The 22,309-nt window shown below is 39.7% G+C and overlaps 1 protein-coding gene across 1 annotated transcript; it reads left to right on the top strand.

Moving 5' to 3' along the window:
- The first annotated feature begins 374 nt into the window (after positions 1–374).
- On the top strand, positions 375–21,636 carry LOC134302351 (interferon-induced very large GTPase 1-like). The gene is made up of 10 exons (XM_062987429.1): positions 375–394; positions 3,457–3,504; positions 4,103–4,738; positions 6,250–6,588; positions 6,688–6,976; positions 7,027–7,176; positions 13,053–13,113; positions 13,675–13,749; positions 14,840–14,974; positions 16,356–21,636. Exons 1-10 carry the CDS (start codon positions 382–384, stop codon positions 21,060–21,062), a joined length of 6,453 nt encoding a protein of 2,150 aa, XP_062843499.1. The 5' UTR covers positions 375–381; the 3' UTR covers positions 21,063–21,636.
- Positions 21,637–22,309: the final 673 nt, after the last annotated feature.

Here is a 22,309-nt window from a genome sequence, read left to right on the forward strand (position 1 = left end):
AGTGTAAAACATTATAGTGCATGAATGGTGAATTATGTATATATACAAATAACAAATACATTTTTATTTTATTATTATTTTTAAATAAGACTGTTGAATGCTTATTGTGAACTATGTTAATTATGTAATCAACGTAATTAACTTCTTGTTTCTGTTGGTTCTCCATAAAGTAAAATCATAATGAATGTGTGATTGTGTGGTAAACAACAAAGCACAGAATAAATAACCAAGTAAACACACATAAACACACACACACACACACACACACACAGACATACGATACAACATGTGACTTACAACAAGGTTAATTTTAGCTGTGTGTGTGCGTGTGTGTGTGTGTGTGTGTATTTTCACTTTTGACATTAATACGGATCAGGGACGATGGCGGCTGTAGGTAAGATTTAGAATTCTATAATAAACTGATTGCAGTTATGTGATGTACAGTACAGTGATGCATTATCGTTATTATAAACTATTGTAATGTTGTTTTGACATGAAAATCTTCAACTATAAACATTCATGATGTAAAACTAAAACACCGCGGTCACCAAATCTGCACTTTAATAAAGCTCGGTCTCGTTATCTGCACTTGAAGTTTTACTGCGCGTCTAAACTGTATTTTACGGTAACCGAAGTGTTGAAGACAATAAAGCTGTTTGTTTACAGTTTAATAAACTTAATCTACCGTGTTCTGATGCACAAAATCCACCACATTCAAGAAGAGCATTAATTCTGTTATTAATGAAATACATTTCAGATGTTTTTACTGTAGGAATCTGTTGTGATCGGATCTCAAACTTGTGTAAAGTGTTTATTCAGTCGTGTACAGACCACTTTTTGAAGATCAATAAAATCAGCAAATCAGATTGTTATCAAGTGCGGTATTGAGGTTGCTGGAAGGAAATGAGTTTAACAGCTTAATAAACATAACCAGAAAAAAGTCTGTTACAACTTATAAGTAGAACAGTCTATAATGTTGGAAATTCAGACCTCCTCTGTTATATCAGATGTAGCTTGTGCTTGATTGATCCTGTTAAGAATATGATTAGAAAGCCCAGGATTAAAATATTAAAAAAACAGCAATTTTCCTTTCTTTTATTTATTAATGTTCTACTAACATTTTGGTTTGAGGTTTTACAAAGAATTCCCAGATAAGACTTATTTTGAAGAAGTATTTTTTTGTAATATACACTGACTTTCTGTATTTAAACTTTTGGTGAAATTATTTCTACACTGAAAAATTTAACCTTTAACTGGAGTTTTATTCTGAGAAAAAAAGCACGTGTGAAAATTATTGGCACCCCTGCATTTAGTACTTTGTACAATCTACATCTGCCAACAAAACAGCACTAAGTCTTCTTCTGTAACACCTTAAAAAGCAGGAAATCTGGGTTCAATCCCCAGGTGGTGTGGTCTGGGTCCTTTCTGTGTGGAGTTTGCATGTTCTCCCCATGTCTGCGTTTGTTTCAGGCATGTGCACAGACATTTTTGGGGTCAGGTGCTCAAGCCAAAAAAAAAGGGCACCCATCACCAAAATTATTAATAAAAAAAAAACACAGTAGGATATTTAACTTTTTATAACTTTTTTTTTTGTATTTATTTTTGTTAACACAATCAATGTAGCTCAACTTGAGACCTACCTTTGATTTCAAATCAGAAACCCACTTTGGGTAGTTAATGTTAACAATGGGCCTATTATTATGCCAATAAATTTAAATAGACAGCTAAATAACATTTTCCTATTTATTCATAATTTGTTGTATGCTGTTCTATAGAGCATTATATTTAGCCTTCTACATATATTAGTTTGTAATGTTAATTACCTAGCAAAATTATTCCTCATTTGTAAACCTCAACTGTTAAAGTGTAAATGCTTGCATGAAAATAACTCCTTGAATAAAGGCGACTGTTCCTACACAGCGTTTTGGCCAGGATGCTGTAATTATAAAATTATAAAATAATGTTTGTATCTATTTTCAATTATCTATTTAAAAAAAATGAAATAAAAAAGATAAAGTTCAATCTGTGCCAATTTGTGAGAGTTCAAGTCTTGTCACTGCATTAGTGGCTGTTTTTAATTTTTATCCCTGTCAAATACCTCTCCATTCTGTACATCAAGACCAGGAGTGCCCACACTTTCATGGCTTGAGATCTACTGTTTCAGTCTACAGGTCATCATGATCATTTTTCAAAAAAGCTTTGAAGCTTTTTTAAATGTGCTTCAGTTCTTGTATTGATGTTCAGCTTTACAGAGCAAGTGACTGATAAATCACACTGACATTATTCTGATGATTTGCTCTAAATGGTATCAGTCAGGTTTATGTATCTGGACAGGAGCTGCTTATGCTCAAGCAGATTTTCAGGTGTTCATCAGTAAGGACGGGCCCATATTTACACTTCATTATTTTCATGTGAGAAAAGACTGATTCACACAAGTAGGTTGATCCGAAACAGCTGTCAAATACAGTATGTGGAAGTTCCAAATTGTCCAGCAGAGGCCCCCGACTTCATATAAATGTCAGATTGTAGGTTTAAATTTCTCCATCAGAAATACGTTCTAGATTCGCAGTGCTTTATGTGGACTGAGGCATAATTATGGTAACAAACCACAAATTAAACAAACAGTGGCCACATTTCATGTCAGTCAGGCTGACCTGTTTGAATGAGGAATGATGTACCAGCGTGTACTGAGCGATCGATGTATTGAGCTCCCCGATCTAGACACTCTGTCAGAATGAATACTGCTATGATGAAAACACCATTTGTTTATCGTCCACCATAAAAAAAATCAGACGTTAAAACACTGGTTCCACTGGTTAATTTCAGTCAGACGCACTACTAGGGGTCTATCTGTGCATGTGCCTGGTGGGTTTCCTCCGGGTGCTCAGGTTTCCTACCACAGTCCAAAGACGTGCAAGTGAGGTGAATTGGAGACACTAAATTGTCCATGACTGTGTTTGATATAACCTTGTGAACTGTAATGAGTAACTACCGTTCCTGTTATGAATGTAACCAAAGTGTAAAACATGACGTTAAAATCCTAATAAACAAACAAACCCTACTTAATAATGGGCATAAGTTTTTTCTATATAGTTATACTTCTTTTTATGCCAAACACAGTTGTACTGTGTATGATTATGTATGTGACAAATAAACCTTATTTGATTTGATTTGTAGCCAAAAAAGCTCAAAGTCCCAGTAATGTTTAACAAACTCCAGTTGCTTGTATTCATGGCTAAATGACAGAAAAAGCTTAATGAAGGATTTTTTCCTCTGAATAAATGAACTTGATTGGGTTTTTCAGTATGATACTAATCTAATCCATTAAAAGACAGATAATTATGGTGTCAGTGATTATGGTGGGAACTCTAATCTCTGTAAATTCTGTATAAGATCATGTTTATCAGCTGGTCCTGCAGCGTGTTGATTAAAACATGATTTGTGATTCATGCACAGATTATCTACCACTAAGAAAGAGGAAAAGTATGACTCCACCTCCCATGAGTAAGTCTTTTTGTTCTTTACTTTTATTGCTAATTAAATGAATGACAAATTCTGCACCTTATTTTAATAATAAATCAACTACAGTGTAGTTTTTAAATAAAAAATATTCTCACAGTAAAAATACCAGCTCCATGCCACATTCCAGTTAGATGTTTTTGTTGCTGTATTAAATCTGCTTTAACAAATCTGTGGTTTTGATAAGCCTAACTCTTTTCTAAATAGAGTAGATTCAGAAAATATTTAGACCCCTTGACTTACTTTATTGTGTTGTGGATTTAATTTTGAATGAATGTAATTATCATTTTACCACCAATCTACATCAAAATCAAGTCTATCCGTTCAAAATCAAGTCTACCACACATTAAAGTGTTGACACATAGTTAATCCACTGTAAGTCCTATAAATGTTCACATTAAAACATATAATTTTGTAAAGATAAAACCAATTCAATGTTAATGTGTTTCATGGTCCAGCATTCTGTTCCTGTAATTTAAATCTCTAAATAATTTCTTTTCTTTAGATGTTTTATATCTTATATGAAACCTGGCACAGCAGTAATTTATGTTTATAGATCATTTATATTTTTCTTCTTTTTCAGTTTATGAGCTGAGGATAATTCTGTTAGGAAAGAGTCACTCAGAGACCAGCAGTGTGGGGAACTTCATTCTGGGTAGAGCTGCATTTGAGACTGAAGTTCCTCCACATTCAGTAGATCAGCACATTGAGAGAGCCAGAGGATGGGTGGAGGAAAGATACATCACTATCATCAATGCTTCTCATCTGTACAATTCAAAGCTCACTCAGACGACTGAAAGTTTAAAAGAGTGTGTTTCACTTACTGCTCCTGGTCTTCATGCTTTCTTACTTGTAGTGCAACCTCAGAGTTTTACAGAGGAGGACACGAACCAACTGAAACACTTACTGAACTGTTTCAGTGACCGAGCACTAAACTATTCTATATTGATCAGTACTGGCTGGGAGGCTGAAGAGGAAAAATCTGCAAGTTTTAACAAGTTTCTGGATGAATGTGATGGAAGGTTTCACAGATTGAAACTCATAGATAAACATGACAAGACTTTGGTTTGTTGGCTATTTAAGGAGATTGACAAATTGATAAAAATAAATGGAAGTTATCTCACATGCGAGATTTTTGAGGATGCAGAGGAAACTTTGCATCATTATGACAAACATGGAAAAGATGAGAGGAAAAGTGTGAGCTGTTCTGAGGACAAAAGTAAGAAGCCATTTAACATAAGGAGTTTTGTTAAAAGTGTTGGTGAACATAAATATATCAGCAGACATTGTCATGGTAAAAAAAATGTCACATTTTAGATGTTTATTTGTAAATGGAACTATTTAGTGTAAATGTTGACATTTATATAATGGTGGAAGTGATTGCTCAGCTTTACAAACACTGATCTTTAGAGCTTTATCTGTATGGTTAGTTCCAGCTCTATAAGGCTCTGGTCCCAACTGTATTTGTTTTAGAGGCTGTTTGCATTTATGTATACTATCTAGACGAAAGTATTTGGACGCCATTGTAAAGTCATATTTATTTGTATGAGCAAGCCAGCCAAGGGAAACTGTGGCAAGAAAAACAACTCCCTATATATTATAAGAAGGAAATCTCTGTGAGAGATATCACGCCCCTTTCCCCAGATGCACTCTCAGTCCTGAGACAATGCCCCTTTTATGGTTGATCCTCTTGATTGGCAATTTGTTTAGGGGTAATGCTAAGAACCTGTAAAAAGGCAGCTGTGGTTTAGTCACTGGGGACTGTTTGGTTTTGGACACAGGACACAGTGAAATGTGGCTCCATGAGATTCCCTCAAACCTGCTCAGTAAGCCAGCTCCGTATGATAGGAGTGACTCTGGTGTCAAAGGCTTCCTTCTTCAGAGCCATCTCCACCCTGCAGAATCTTCTGGACCCTCAACCAACTGAAACAGAACAGGTCCTGTCCAGGTGTCCTGGTTAAAGTGTTTGATTGCCTCATGAGAGCCAAATCTCCATGAGAAAAACCCCATAGTTTTAGTATAGGGAAGTTTGCCCAACCTCCCGTGCCTGTTGGAGATGCTTCAAGTAGCAAATCGCACACTGCAGCATATGCCCGGCATACAGTGCCTGCTGGGGATGTTCGTATTGATGTGGTTTGGGTGCCAGTGCCTGCTAGTAATGCTCTACGTCTTCCAATGTCCACATTAGCAGCTCAACCTGTTTCCTTATGTCAGTCGGTTCAAGTTCCGTCATGCCAGGTCCAGCCAGTGACTGTGTCAAGTCCAGCTCATTCTGTCAGTCAGTCTTTTCTGTCTTGTCCATCTGTCCAAGTCTGCCATGTCCCTTCATCAAATTCCATGAGTTCTAGTTTGTCTAGTCAGGATTTGCCCATGTTCCAATCCCGTCAAGTTAGTTCTAGGCCTCTGTCGGCTCAGTCTGTTTTGTCAAGTTTGCTGGTTCAAGTTAGTGTTCTGTGTGCTGTGTGTTCACCATGTCAAATCAGTCCAGTCATTGTGTCAAGTCAAGCTAATTCTTCAGGAGCCACCTAGGATTCTTTGTTTTGTTCATTGGTCTATTAAATCTGTTCCATGTTCGTCTGTCTCTGCCTGTCCTAAGTGTCAGTCAGCAGATCAGGGTTCAATAAATAATGGGTTTGTAGTCTCGGGTCATCCAGCCACCCAGTCAGAGTCAACCGGTTCAGTTTTCTCCAGGTTTGGTTGGTCACTTAAGAAACCCGTTGCTGACTGCAGGCGATTTAACAGGGTTCAAGTCACCATCTACTCCAGACAGCTCTCCCTGTGCTATGTTGCCACCACCAGACAGAGCTCCAGTTTCCAGGCTGCAGACTGCTGGCAACTCAACAAGGTTCAAGTCACAGTCTACCCCAGATGGCTTTTGCTGTGCTATGCTGCGGTCACCAGTCGAAGCTCCAGGTTCCATGTTGCAGACTGCAGAGTTTAAGCCACCATCTACTCCAGACGGCTCTCCCTGTGCTATGCTGCAGTCACCAGTCAAAGCTCTATTCTCCAAGCAGCTGACTCCTGATGCCTTGCCAGGCTCCATGCAACTGACTTCAGATGCCTCCTCAGGCTCCACAAAGCTGACTTCAAATGCCTCTTCAGGCTTCACGCAGCTGACTTTATACGCCTTTTCAGGCTCCACTTAGCTGACTTCAGATGCCTCCTCAGGCTTCCCGCAGCTGACTTCAGACGCTTCTTCAGGCTCCATGGAGCAGACTTCAGACGCTTCTTCAGGCTCCCCGCAGCTGACTTCAGTTGCCTCTTCAGTCTTAATGCAGCTGATTATTTGCTCCCCCCAGAGGCCTGGAGCACTGTCTGGGGGCGCCAAACTGATACCTGGAGCGCCGTCTGGTGGTTCCAACATGAGACCTGCACTGACTGGTGGTGCTGACAAGACATCTGGAGCGCCATCTGGTGGCACCGACATGAGGCCTGGAGCACCATCTGGGGTGCTGACGTGAGACCTGGAGCACTCTCTGGAGGTGCCTTCTTGGAGCATATAATCAGCTGCGAGGCATCTGGCGTGAGCTGCGTGGAGTCTGAAGAGGTGTCTTGTCGGCACCATCAGATGGTGCTCCAGGTCTCATGTCGGCACCACCAGACGGCGCTCCAGGTATCCTTTTGGCACCTCCAGGCTGTGCTTCAGGTCTCACATTGGTAGGTGGTGTTCAAGTACTCTGGAACATGCTGGAGGGTGTTAAATTTGCCCCTCTGGGTCCAGGACACCCTCTTTTTCATTGTATGTGTGTTTGTAGGGGCACGCCGACTGTCGTGCCTTTGGGAGGGGGGCTACTGTCACGGATTCAGCCCCTTTGTGCTCTGGGAGCAGGTTCAGTGTAGAGATGCCACACCCCTCTCTCCAGAAGCACATTGCTAATTAGCCACAGCTGTGGTTTAGTCACTGGGGACTATTTGCTTTTGGATTGGATTAGCTTGGCCTTTGCTTTGGTCCTGTCCATTTACTCCTCGCTCGTTATTTTGAATTTGATTTGAATTAGATTCTGTCTGTCAGTTTGACTTTGCCCTTGCCTTAGCCTTTGGCTTACTTTTGTTTTGTTTGTTTAGTTTGTTTGTTTGCTCCTGTAAGATCCCGTTAGTTAGTTTCTGTTGTTAATTTTGTTGTTAATGTCTGTTTGTCTTAGTCTAGTTCTTGTTTAACTTTGTTCATGTTTGTTTCATGATTCTGTCTTGTCCCATGTTGTAAGTGTTAGCTTAGCTTAGGGTTAATATCTCATGTGTTTAGCGTTAGCATTTAGCTTAGTTCATGTTAGTGTGTCTTGTCTTGTTCAACTTGTATTGTGTAATCAGGTTGTGTCTTTTGCTATTATTAAACTCATTGTAAAACATCTGTGTGTGTGAGTCCACCACTTGTATAGTCTAGCCCTATATCGTTACAACTCCACCCTCTTTGGGTGGCCTAAAGGATAAGTTTTAGTTCAGGCTGTGGTAGTCTAATAGTGAGCTTTGGACATTTTAAATGCCGACACGGCAGATTCCATAATATCCAGCAGGATCAGCATTGTTAGCATGTCTTAAACCTGAAGAATTCAGACTCAGTGGGGGAAAAGGTTCATGTCAGAACCACCTTGCGCATGAGCCTCTGACACCCCTAATTATTACAGCATAACTAAAAGGAAGAACTAAGAGGTATCAGAGTGTGTCTTTGTCTATAGCTGAAATGGACAGTCCTGGTCCTACAATGAGCTACCATACCAAAACAATGGGCATTAATATGGGGCACCACTACCCTCTTTTTTGACAACAGTGACATTTTCTACTCTTTTGGGGCAGCTTTTCACAAGATTTTGAAGTGTATCTGTGGGACGTAATGCTGTTTAAGATGCGTGAGTAGTAGGTCGTGGTATCATATACATGTTGTAATATCCATCACAAAATCATGCCACTGTTCAATTTATTTTAATTTAAGAAATGTTTGAGCTTGGCATTTACGCACAGAGATTCCTACATAGTCTCAGGATCTCATGACAATGTTATGCACTGTAGAGGGCAGCAGTGTATTATTAATAACAAAAAAATAAATGGTTGGCTTATTTGATGACCAGTTTTGCTTATAAAGGGTTAGTTTGTTTATGAGGGTTAAATACAGAGCATCCTGAAAGTATTCACATTGCTTCACTTTTTCCACATTTTGTTATGTTACAGCCTTATTCCACAATGGATTAACTTCATTTTCCCCAAAAATTTATATACACACACACACACACACACACACACACACACACACACACACACACACACACACAATACCCCATGAGGAAAAAGGTTTGTTTCATATTTTTGTATATATGACAAATAAAGTATATCTCCTTCTTCTCATTTTATATATAAAATTTATATAAAGCCCTGTAGCAGACAGTGCATGTCAGAGCACAAGCCAAGCCATGAAGTCATCTGTATCATATGTAGACCAAGGAATCATCTGTAGACCTCAAAGACAGGTTTGTCAAGGCACAGATCTTGGGAAGGGTAAAGAAAAAATTCTGCAGCATTGAAGGTCCCAGTGAGCACAGTGGCCTCCATCATCACCAATCTGGCCTGTATGCTAGAGTGGCCAGACAGAAGCCACTCCTCAGGAAAAGGCACATGGCAGCTCGTCTGGAGTTTGCCAAATGGCACCTGGAGGACTCTCAGACCATGAGAAACAAGATTCCCTGGTCTGATGAAACAATGATTGAACCTTTTGGCCTAAATACCAAGCATCACGTCTGGAGGAAAACAGGCACCGCTCATCACCTGGCTAATGCCATCTCTACAGTGAAGCATGGTGGTGGCAGCATCATGATGTGGGAATAGTTCTGATATAGGGAAAGATGAATGCAGCTAATTCGACTGAGATTCTTGAAGAAAACCTGCTCCAGAGCACTCTGGACTTCATACTGGGGTGAAGGTATACCTTCCAACATGACAAAGACCTGACACCCACACAGCCAGGAGAACAAAGAAGTGGCTTCAGGACAACTCTGGAAATGTTCTTGAGTTCAAAACCTTTATGTTCAAAACCTAGAGTAGGTATTTTTGTTGAAGTACAATTAATGGGTGAAGTAACCTCCAAATGCATGGGGCCCTTATGGCCCTGGATGCTGGACGGTACACAAAGAACGCAGCTAGTAATGTGTTTTGGTCTTGGTTGCTCTTACTGGATGGTACGCAAATAATGCAGCCTTATTAAGATCTGGAATGGATCAACCTTGATATGGTCTAGTAATATGATTTGGCCTCAGTTGCGGCCCTGACTCACTTGCAGAAGCATTCCTTTAATGGGGGGGGGGGGGGTGTACTTGCAGGAGCTCAGCCATGGGACAGCACGCATTGCCCGGCATTTCTGGGTTAACTTGATCTCATGCCAGAGCTGAAGGGGCTCCCCAGCAGATGAGAGGTGGGTGATGATAGCTTAATCCAGGGCTTTGCAGGTAGTTTTAGGTTGGGAATTATTACTTATTGTATGTGTAACTACTGTGCATTATAATAAAGCTATTATAATCATGAACCAAGCGTGCCTGCTGTCTGACTCCTGAAAGTGATAGTGTTAATCATCCATACTAAAACACTCAGCCAGAGCCCAGACTTGAACCTGATTGAACATCTCTGGAGATGTGAACCGATGCTCCCCATCCAACCTGATGGAGCTTGAGAGGTTCTGCAAAGAAGAATGGGAGAAGCTGCCCAAAATTAGGTGTGCCAAGCTTGTAGTATCATACTCAAAGACTTGAGGCTGTAATCACTGCCTAAGGTGTTTCAACAAAGTATTCAGCAAATGCTGTAAATACTTCTGTACATGATTTATATTAGTGTTTTATTTTTAAAACATTTGCAAATATCTCAATCTTTTTACTTTTACCTTATTGAATAAGGCTGTAACATAACAAAATGTGAAAAAAGTGAAGGACTGTGAATATATATATATTTATAAACCCCATATCAGAAAAAGTTGGGACAGCATGGAAAATGCAAATAATAAAAACACACAGTTTCTTACATTTACTTTGGGGTGGCACAGTGGCTAAGTGGGTAGCCATGTCGCCTTACAGCAAAAAGATCCTGGGTTAGATTCCTAGGTCGGCCAGTCTGGGTCCTTTCTGCGTGGAGTTAGCTCAAAACTAATTGAGCTACAGGTGAAGGGAAATAAAATATTCAGCAGAGAGAAAACATTACCTAAAAGACTTTCTGATTGCACTGAATTTCAAAATGTGATACCACTGTAATGTCAGACTTTATTTTAATAATTAAAAATTTATTTTTATTAATTATATGCAGAAATAATCACATTAAAGTACATTTAGCCAAAAACAAAACACAACAAATTGTAAAAAATACATGTGATGAGATTAAAAATGTTTCTCAGGTGAACATATTAAATGCTTTAAATGGTATGAATAAACTCAAATAAATACTTAAACTACAATATGTTAAGTAATCATAAACTGAACAGAGGGTCAATTCAGTGCAGGGTTTCACTCACTTATTAACATAATTTAATCATTAAACCTTGGTGATTTAGAGCAGCAAATTAGAATGGCCATTCACACTTCTACTTTGATTTTGGGTGGTGAAGTAAGCCCAGAGCACATGGATACATGGAGAACATACAAAACTCATCACAGTGATTGTAGGTAGGATCAAAACCAGATACTATAGTGCCTATATTGCTGTGCAAGGCTCGCGCTACCAGCTGTGTTACCTGGCCACCACTCACCTATTTGTTATATAACACCTTGCTTATTTCCTGTATGATTAACAGAAATTTTCAGAAATAAATAAATCCTTAACTCAATGTGTATATCATAAAACATTATACACATCATTTTGTTATCAGTATAGATGTGTAGGATTAACAGCTATTATTTTGCATGATCCATGTAGCATCATGTTGCTGTAGACAGGTTTAAAAATTTGAGCCTTACATTTACAGCTTTTAGCAGATGCTTTTTTTCAGTGATTTACAATTGTGCCCAAAAACAATCCATGCAATTGGGGGTTAAGGGCTTTGCTTAGGGGCCCACAGTGGTAACTCGACAGGGGTGAGCTAACACTATATTTCCATCATGATCAGTAAGGCTAAAATAAATAATCATTTGTGTTTTTTTCATCACACAGTATTTTCTCCTTTTTACAGACTCCAGCTCTAACCTTTATCCAGCAGAAACAGAATTGGTAAGCAGTTCTAAGTTTATCTTTGCATTCATGGTTAAAAATAATTTCTCTTTTTTGAGGTTTTAGGAAATTTGTATTTATTATGTGAACATAATACATTATACAACCCCAAATCTGTATCCAAAAAATTGAGTATGTATTTAACACTGATTTGTAGTGCCTGACAAAGGTTTGCCAAACTAATCATTTCCCCACATGTGTTGACCAACTGGAGATCCTCTGTTCATCTTTGCTCTTCAAAAACTTGGCCTTTTGTAGATAATGGTTTTGTACCAAACGTTGAGATCAGGGCCCTAGAGGGGCCATCATCATCAAGATTTGCTGAAATGCAACCCCAAACTTGCAAGGAACCTTCACCATGCCTCAGTGTTGCCTGAAGACACTCATTATTGTACCACTCTCCAGCTCTTTGGCGAAAAAAATGCCTTCTGTTACAGCCAAACATTTCCAATTTTGATTTATCACTAGTTCCTATCTTTTTGTGCATAGTTGAGTCACTTGGCCTTGTTTTCACATTGAAGGTATGGCTTTCATGAAGACCCCTTTTGACCAGACTTCTTCTAACAGTAGACTGGTGTATTTGGGTCCCACTGGTTTCTGCCAGTGTTCACTACTGGACATCTTTTGATTTTGAAGGGAAGTAAGCATAATGTGTCTTTCATCTGCTGCACTATGTCTCCTTGGCAGACCACTGTGTCTATGGTCCTCAATTTTGCTCGTTTCTTTGTTCTTCTTTGAGCTTGAACAGCATATCTTAAAACATATCAACTTTGAAATATTTGCCTGTGAGAGACCTTGCTGATGCAGTATAACTACCTTTGTCAGAAGCTATGTATATTTATTGTGCTCCACTCAAGAAAAGCTTTGGTGGCAGCTGTAGATTTTTACCCTTCTCTGCTCTAATCGTCTCTGGGTCAGAGCAAGAAGGTCCTGGTTTCAATCCCCAGGTGGGTCGGTCTCGGTCCTTTCTGTGTGGAGTTTTCCCTGTCATGTAGGTTTCCTCTGGATGCTCCGGTTTCCTTCCACAGTCCCAAGACATGCAAGTGAGGTGAAGTGAAGACACTAAATTGTCCATGACTGTGTTGGATATAACCTTGTGAACTGATGAATCTTGTGTAATGACTAACTAATGTTCTTGTCATGAATGTAACCAAAGTGTAAAACATGACGTTAAAATCTTAATAAACAAACAAACTTGCAGTCTGCTGTTCACCCCTCTGGCCCTTAACCTAGCACTCTTTTGTCCAGTGATGCTGTAGACCTCTCCAAGATGCCTTCTGAGTACCATGACCTATAGGAAGTTTTCAGTAAGGACCATGCTCAAACACTACCACACCACCGATCTTATGACTTTTCCATAGGCCTTCCCCCAGGGGCCCCACTTCCTACCAGCTGTCTGTACCTCTTGTCACGCTTATAGAGGTAAGCTCTGGAGAACTACATCTCTGAGTGTCTACCAGGATCATCCATCCTTCTTCCTCTCTTTTCGGTGCAGGGATTTTCTTCATCAAGAAGTATACATAGACTAGTGGGGCCTAAACATTATAACTTTCCGAAACAAGTACCCCCTTTCCTGTTGACCACTTCAGTCTTTGTGTCCTTGCGAGAAGCTGCTGTCTTCAGTAAGCTGGACCTCCACACTGCTTACACTTACCACCTGGATTTGCGAGGGGGATTAGTGGAAGACAACCTTTAACACCCCGTTGGAGCACTTCAATTACCTTCTGTGGCTTGGCTTTTTTCCTTTGATTTAGCCAGGGCAAATCAAGGCCAACTCAGAAAAGATCTGCACTGTGGCGGAATGGCTGACCCCCTCATGCCGCAAGGCATTGCAACGCTTTCTGGGTTTTGCTAATGTTTATAGGAGGTTCATTCAGAAGTAAAGCAAGGTAGCCGCTCCTCTCACCTGCCTAAGTCCTATCCCCCTAAAGCCCAGTCTGCATTTGACCACTTTAAGCATCTGTTTACTTCTGCGTCTGTCAGCTGGACCCTTCCAAGAAGAGGTTGATGCTTCTGACTGTGGAATTGGAGTGGTACTATCCCAGCGTTCCAGCCCTGGTATTAGGCTCTATCCTTGCGCCTTCTTCTCCCAATGACTCTCCCCAGTGGAAGCAAATTACGATGTCGGCAACTGCAACCTTTTGGCAGTCAAGCTAGCTGTGGAAGAGTGGAGGCACTGGTTGAAGGGTGCGGAGCAGACCTTTGTTTTTTGGACAGATCAACAACTGCCTCCTTGTCAGCCTTTTGTTGGGGTTTTTTCCCCAATCCAGTGGACAAGCTGGAAGAACTAATCAAGAACTGGAGGCTGCTCTGTGCTGTGTGACTTCCAGCAACCCCTTGCAGTGGATCACTTACCCTGCCTGGGTGGAATATGCCCATAACTCCCTGTTCTGCTATTGGGTGATCCCCATTTCAGCCTCTCTTATTCCTAGAGCAGGAACTAGATTTGGCAGTCCTCAGTACCTCCCCGGTCGGTCCGTTTGGTTATCCTCCCAAAACTTCTCTTTGCACACTCCAGGAAGCTGGCACCATGCTTCATCAGTCCCTACAAGGTTAAAAAGGTCATCAGACCCACTGCAGTCTGTCTCAAGCTCCCCAGCCATATGCATGTCCATCCTACTTCCCATGTCTTGCAGCATAAATATATTGCAAGTATATAAGAATTGGTTCTGTTATGAAGGCACAGGCTGATCACACCAAATCTGGATTTAATTTAGATTACCCTTTTGTTTGTTCACTTTTCATTTTGCTAATTGACAAAAAACTTTTAACAACTCTACAACCCCAAATCAGAAAAAGTTGGGGCAGAATGCAAAAAGCAAAGAAAATAAAAATGTTCCTTACATTTACTTTGACTGCATTTCATACTCGCAACACATTCCCAAAAAACGTTGGGACAAGGGCAATTTAGGGCTAATAATGAGGTGAAAAAACTAAATAATGATGTGATTTCAAACAGGTAATTTCAGCAGGTGATTGTAATCATGGTTTGGTACAAAAGCAGCATCCAGGAAAGGCTGAGTCTTTGGTGGGATTCGTATGGCCATCTACATCCCTGGGGCTGGTTTCTTCTTGTTGGAAAGAAGTATGGAGGCCTTTGCCCCTGCATTGATTACCGGGGTTTGAGTTATTTAACTGCTGCTCACAGATGCACACACCAGAGGCTGTGATCCCCAAGGCCCGCATCTTAGCGCCTACTTATTGGAGCCTGGAGGAAGCCATACAGCAGGCTCAATGGACAGAGCCTGACCCGGTGGAGAACCACTGGGAAGACCCCTCCACTGTCAGGAAGAGAATCCTTCAGTGGGGGCACACCTCACCTTTTACAGCACACCCAGGCGTCACCCACATGCTGGGATTTAAACGACAGCAGTTTTGGTGGCCCCACATGGATCGCGACATGCTTTATAACCTCTTATGCAATTTGTGCCCAGAACAAGGACACCAGAACCAAGCCAGCTGGACTACTACACCCCTTGCCTATCCCATCGAACCCATGGTCTCACATTGCCCTTGACTTTATTATGGGTGTGCCCCATCTAAGGGGAAGACTGTGATGTTGGTGGTTGTTGATCGCTTTTTTAAAGCGAGTCATTTCATTGTGCTATTGAAGTTACCATCAACTAGGGAGATTGCCGAGTTGTTACTGCAACGTGTGTTGAGGATTCACAGATTGCCAAGGGAGGTGGTCTCTGTCAGAGGCCTGTGGTTTGCCAGCCGTTTCTGGGGGGGCTTTTGTCAAAATCTAGGGGCTGATGTGAGCCTGTCATCAGGGTTCCATCCTCAGTCAAATGGCCAAACCAAGAGGGTCAACCAGGACCTGGAACGGACTCTTCGGTGTCTGGCATCCTCAAATCCCTCCTAATGTGGGCGGAGATGGCTCACAACACACTATGGCACTCCATACTAGGTATGCCCCCCTTTGAGTGCCAGTTTGGCTATGCTACACCCATGTTTCCCAAACAGGATGTAGAAGCTGGGATTCCATCAGCAAGACAATTTATCTAGGTGTGTCATAGGACCTGAAACAGGTTCAAACAAGTGCTCAGAGAAGCAGTTTGCACACAGAAACGGAACGCAGATCAGAAGCGCAGACCAGCAACATCCTTCCGTCCATTCCAGCGGGTATGATCAGACCATTAAGCATTTGGGTCCTATTTCTAACAAGACTGGTGGCTCACCATGTAAAGTCATCGGTGTGGTGAACAGGGGTTATGGGTTCAAATCTACCACTGGGTGAGCACCAGTACATAAACATTTATTAAATCAGCTGCATGGCAGTATTATTGAGACCTGAATAATGTGCACAGTAAAATCATATGACAGTCTCTACATAATCTGGATTTCTCATAGGCTCCAATCAAACAAAACCAAAATAAGAGCTGATTCATAAACTTTAGTGGATGCAAACTGGAACAGATTATATAAATGATGGGTATAATGTTTTTATTAAAAAAAATGTATACACTCATTCAAGAACAGAATAAGAACATTCACCAAAATCATTGAAATTCATGGTCTGCCATAAAATGTTTACTGAAAGTGTATTAGACAATTTTGACTTTTGATTTCCTTTCCCAAATGTTTTCAAACAAAATTAATTAAAATTGATTATGACCTTTATTAAATATGCTGTGTTCAAAATGTTTAAATGTATTTGACAGATGGAAAAAACAGAGCTTGGAGTAGAAGAATCTGGATCAAAATGTGAAAAAAATAAACAAATAAAGCAACTTTTAACCAGACTTAATATACTGGAAAAGCAGAAACTAAAAATGAAAACCTCAGATGTTCTTCAGCTCACTTCTCTTTCATTACATTGTCAAGAACCTTGCGAAGAAAAAGATCTGGTTCAAACTTTTCTACAAAGGTTGTTAATGATGAATTACAGAGCAAGATTCATCGCCACCAAAAAAGAAGACACTGTTTTAGACCCTCCTTTTGCAGATACACATGAAGAAGAAATTGATAAACTTGATGAGCTTTTCTGCAAAAAAGCTGCATCTTTTGACAGTGTAAAAAATTCTATCCATCCCATGGATCTTCAGATGGCGGTGTTCCACTTCTCAGACAATTTCCTAAAGCAACTAATAGTGACTAAACTCTCTCAGTGTCAGTACGCTCTGCCTCTACTGGTGCCAAATCCATTTACTGGAAATATCGAGTTTCCTCTGTGGACATTTCACCAAGTTATTAAAAGTTGGAAAACCACTGACACTTCTGGTACCAAGATCAGTAAAACCCAGCATGTTTATGAAGCAGAAACTCCAATGGTGGCGTTCTTCAGGTTAGGAGACGGGTCCTTTTCCAAGTCTCAGCTGATGAACAGCTTGATCAGTAAGAAGCATGATACGTTCTTCCACAGACACTGTCCAGGCAGCATTAAAAACCGTCTACTGATGGATGGAGTTGTGGAGATTGCTTGGTACTGTCCATCTGGAAATGAAACTGATCATTTTACTGACTGTGTTGCTTTCTGTAATCTACATGGTGATGCAGAAAGCAGTAAAGAACTACTGGATATTCTGACTGAAATGTCGTCTGTAAATGTTGTTCTTTTATCTGATTCTAAAAATGAAAGAAATAATGAGATGCTACAGAGACTTGTAAATGGACCCAAACCACTAATCTGTCTCCTTTCTGTGAATGAATCAGGTGTCAGTAAGATTAAGAATAGAAGATACAGAATTGGTCTGAAAGACAGAAATCAGTCAGACGTATCAGAGAACCTCAGAACAACCATCACAGAGTGTCTGTCCAAGTCATCTTCAGTTTTTAAACTTGAGAACTTATACAAAAACAATGAGATCAGCACAGATGAAGATGATCCTGAATGCAGGAAAGGAAAAGAAGCTGCAAAGAAAATAATAAAACAACTGGAGGGGAAGGAAATATCCACATTAAAGGAAACACACCTGCCCTGTCAAGGGAAGCTCTGGTATGAGTGGTGTCAGATAAACAAAGACTCACATCGACTTCAAGGAAACAATTTAGAAATGCAAAAGTGTGAAAAACAAACACAAATGAAACAAATCCGTGAACAGCTACAAGAAATTGGACAATCAGGATTTATGAAAGAATTTATTTCCTCACTGAATTCTCTATCAGGAAATGAAAAATCATTTTTTATTAAATGGCTCGAGATTCTACTGGACAAACAAACCTCAGATGATCTTTCAGATCTTCATCACAAGTATAATGAAACATGGACAAGGATTTTAGACCTCAAAAAGAAACATGGTAAATCAGAAAAGATGAAGGCTAAGCAAACAGAACTTGAAGAGATATCTGAAAAACTAAATGCAGCAAAATTGGGTCCAGAACACATCTTCAGGGAGATGGGTCAGATATATGAGTCAAATATTTCCAAACAACATATTAACAAAAGATCTGAACAAGAAAGCATCTCCAATCTCCCCAAACTTGCTGCAGAATTCATAAAATCTGGTCTTCCAATAGAGTTGATGGATGGTGATGCTGCTCATGTTCCTCTGATTTGGGTTTCAGCAGTTCTAGATGAACTCATAAAGAAACTGGGAGACCAGAGAGTCTTTGTGCTGTCAGTTCTAGGGATTCAGAGCACAGGAAAATCCACCATGCTGAATGCCATGTTTGGACTCCAGTTTGCTGTCAGTGCTGGAAGGTGCACCCGAGGAGCCTTCATGCAGCTGGTCAGAGTAGCAGAGGAGATGAAGGAGCAGCTGAAGTTCGCCTACATTCTTATTGTAGATACTGAAGGGCTTAGAGCACTTGAGCTTGCAGGAAAATCCACTCACCATCATGATAATGAACTTGCAACATTTGTTGTAGGTCTTGGTAATCTGACTTTGATCAACATATTTGGTGAGAACCCTGCTGAGATGCAGGAGATTCTTCAGATTGTTGTTCAGGCCTTCCTGAGAATGAAGAAGGTCAAACTTAATCCAAGCTGTATGTTTGTCCATCAGAATGTTGGTGACATCACAGCTGGAGAGAAGAACATGGAGGGCAGGAGAAGTCTACAGGAAAAACTGGATGAAATGACAAAATTAGCTGCTAAAGAGGAAGACAGTGAAGCTGAGTGCTTCAGTGATGTTATTGCTTTCAATGTACAAGATGATGTTCAGTATTTTGCACAGCTCTGGGAGGGCAGCCCACCAATGGCTCCACCAAACCCCTCATACAGTGAAAATGTTCAGAAGCTAAAGAGAGCTATTTTCACAAATGCTACCAAGTCTCATAGTATGAAACTCTCAGAGTTTAAATCACGCATCAGTGATCTGTGGAAGGCTCTACTAAATGAGAACTTTGTTTTTAGCTTCAGAAACACACTGGAGATTGCGGTCTACAGGAAACTAGAAACTGAGTTTGGAAAATGGACCTGGTTCCTCAGAAGTGCCATGTTAGAACATGAAGAAAAACTGCACAACACAATTAAAAACAGAAAACTGCAAAAGATTGAGGACAAAGACCTTTATGATCACAAGAAGGAGACCAAAGAAGATGTGGAGAAATCAATGAAATGTTACTTTGAAGAGGACAAGGACAAAGACATTTTAATTCAGTGGAAAGTGAGATGTGAACAGAGAATCACACAAATTCTTGAAGATCTTGTTAAAAATGCAAAAACAAACCTGAATGATTTTCTTCAACAGCAAAAAGCTCGAGAAACTTTTGATCACAAAAAGACAGAGTATGATAAAAAGCTCTTTAATATGAGTAAAGCACTTGCTCTACAATTAAAAAGCACAGAAACTAATGAACAAGTCCTCAGACAGGAATTTGATAAAGTGTGGAACAAATGGGTCTCTGAACTGACACAAGACACACCTGTAGAGAAACCTTTTGATTTTTGGGAGGATGTGATACAGATTCTGTCTGAAGGTAATGAACAAGCTGCTGTGTATGAGCGAATATCTCAGGAAGATTACACAAAGATACACAGACTGGGAGATTATTCATGCTACATTTTAAAGACAATAAAAATTAGTGCTTTTGAAGTCCAGGAGTCAGTGAGGAAACTATTCAACAATGTCATCCAAGAATCTGAGGACTTAATCCAGAAGATCTGCAGCAAAATTACAGGACTGGGGTACAAAAACAGCTACATTCAGGAAATAACTGACCAGGTCAAACACAGAGTTGAGAAATATCACAGTGAGAACAAGACAATAAAGATAAAAAAGGAATTTACTCTGGATCTCTGTCTTCATGTGTGTCACCTTGCAGGTTCCAAATTCACCAGGATCCACCAACAGTTCAAAGATGAGAATGATGTAAAATTGTATCTGGAAAAGCAGAAACCACAATATTACAGCATCTTCCAAAACTACTGCAAAGGAGCAAAAACCAGAACAGTATTTGGTCAACTTGTCTACAACAATCTTGTACCAGCCATCCTGGAAGCAGCCTACAATAAAACTGCTATTGATCTGTCAACACAGATGAGATCAGACATGCCAGAATTTAATGGTAACAGGTCACAGCTTGAGAAACACATCCTGAAATCTCTGGCACAGCAGGAGAACTTTGAGAAGTACATGGAGTACATCCACCGTCCCAAGAAACACTTTAAACAGTTTATTACAGACAATGTTGATAAATACATCACTGAAAATAACAGAGAGGTTCTGAATCTTCTCAAAGGAAATCTGAAACACAAAGAGCAGAAAGTGATGAACGCTGTGAACATCACAACTGAAAAAGTGAAGAAGAGCAGTGGTGATGCAAACATGTGGCTGAGAAATTTGAAGAATTCACTAACAGATGAGCTGAGCTTAAAGGAAATAACCTGCACTGGTCTGGAGAAAATTACTGATTTAGATTTTCTTCGGCAGGTTGTAGGTGAAGGTCTCACAAAGATGATGTCAGAACAACATGAAAGCTTCAACAGTGTAACAGACATCAACATGGAGAAGTTCAGGAAGAAACCAGATGAGATTCTGATTGAACATCTCTGTAAGTGCTGCTGGGTTCAGTGTCCATTCTGTAAAGCCATCTGCACCAACACAATGGAGGATCATGATGGAGATCACAGTGTCCCCTTCCACAGAGTAAATGGAATAAATGGATGGCACTATACAAATACAACAAATCTCTGTGCTGATATTTGTACAACTTTAGTACAAAGTGATAAAGGTTTCTACACCAGTCATGATACAGATGTGTCAGTACCCTACAAAATCTACAGAAAAGCAGGAGGAGAATATGCTAAGTGGAGCATCACCCCTGATAATTCAGAGCTCACATACTGGAAGTGGTTTGTGTGCAGATTCCAAACAGACCTGGAAAAGCTTTATGGTAAAACATTCCAGGGAAAGGGAAAGATTCCTACTGCATGGAGAAAATACACAAAAAAAAAAGCTATTGAGAGTTTGGATAAACACATCTGAAGAATTACACACACACACACACACACACACACACACACACACACACACACACTATACACATACAATGTAAGGTATGTAAACACACAACAGATATATATATAATGATTACTTATTAATATGATCAAATGAGTAATTATTTACATTCTCAATGCTGTAATGAGTCATTTTAAGTTTTCAGGGTTGTGAGATTAGTAGAATGAGCATAAATTTGATCTTTTCTTTTAAATGACTGTAATAATGGTTGTGGTTTTAAATGTAAGTGAATGTTACAATATCTCAAAGCTCACCAGCAGTTTCATTTCAGTACATTTCTGCAGAATCTCTACTGAATATTTCGATGTATACATCAGGATTAGGATTTATGGATAATTAGGATTTATACATTTCTCCACAATACAATTCTGCTCTAGTCTCTGATGAACTGATGAACTGATAATTAACCAACAGTAAAACATTATTCAAATAACATGATTGCCTTATGTATATTAATGTGTATTCTAAATCTGATGCAACAATTTAAAAAGAATTTGTGCCTGAAGTGATCTGAGATGAACCAAAAAAGTGTACATGTGTTTTGTGGTCAAACAAGTTAAATAAAAAACAATGAAATATTGTAAAATGAGATATGTGCCGTGTTCTTTGTTGTTTCTTTATCATCTAAAGTCATTTGATGTGACAAATATACCACTTTATATAGTCATAGCATTTGTATATTTATTTAAATAATTTAAAAAGAATATCTCTTTAATAAGCTACAGTCACACTAATGATCAATACACTTAAAGTGCTAAAATAGAACAACAATGATGTATTTATTTTACTTTAATTGTACAAAAATAATACAAAAATGTGCGTTTAATTATTAATTATTTAAGACTATTTTAAGTACAATAAAATAAAAACACAGAGTTTCTTACATTTACTTTGACTTTTATTTGATGTCAGACAGGATGAACCTGAGATATTTAATGTTTTATCTGCTCAACTTCATTTCATTTATTAATAAACATCCATTCCTGCACTGACACAGTCCCATACCATGACAGACCCTGGCTTTTGGACTTGTTGCTGATAACAGTCTGGATGTTCCTTTTTGTCTATGGTCCGGAGAATACGGCGTCCATTTGTTTCCAAACAAAGACCTGGAATGCTGATTCATCTGACCTCAATACACGTTTCCACTGTGTGATGGTCCATCCTAGATTCCTTCGAGCCCAGAGAAGTTGACGCCGCTTTTGGACATGGTT

This window comes from Trichomycterus rosablanca, chromosome 2 (assembly GCF_030014385.1).
Source record: "Trichomycterus rosablanca isolate fTriRos1 chromosome 2, fTriRos1.hap1, whole genome shotgun sequence".
In the NCBI taxonomy this organism is placed as follows: domain Eukaryota; kingdom Metazoa; phylum Chordata; class Actinopteri; order Siluriformes; family Trichomycteridae; genus Trichomycterus; species Trichomycterus rosablanca.

Excerpts from the sequence above, each read along its gene's own strand:
- LOC134302351 (XM_062987429.1), top strand. Across the intron at positions 3,505-4,102 it reads TATGACTCCACCTCCCATGA|TTTATGAGCTGAGGATAATT; the intron begins GTAAGTCTTTTT and ends CTTCTTTTTCAG. Across the intron at positions 7,177-13,052 it reads GTGCTTCAGGTCTCACATTG|GCCTTCCCCCAGGGGCCCCA; the intron begins GTAGGTGGTGTT and ends ACTTTTCCATAG.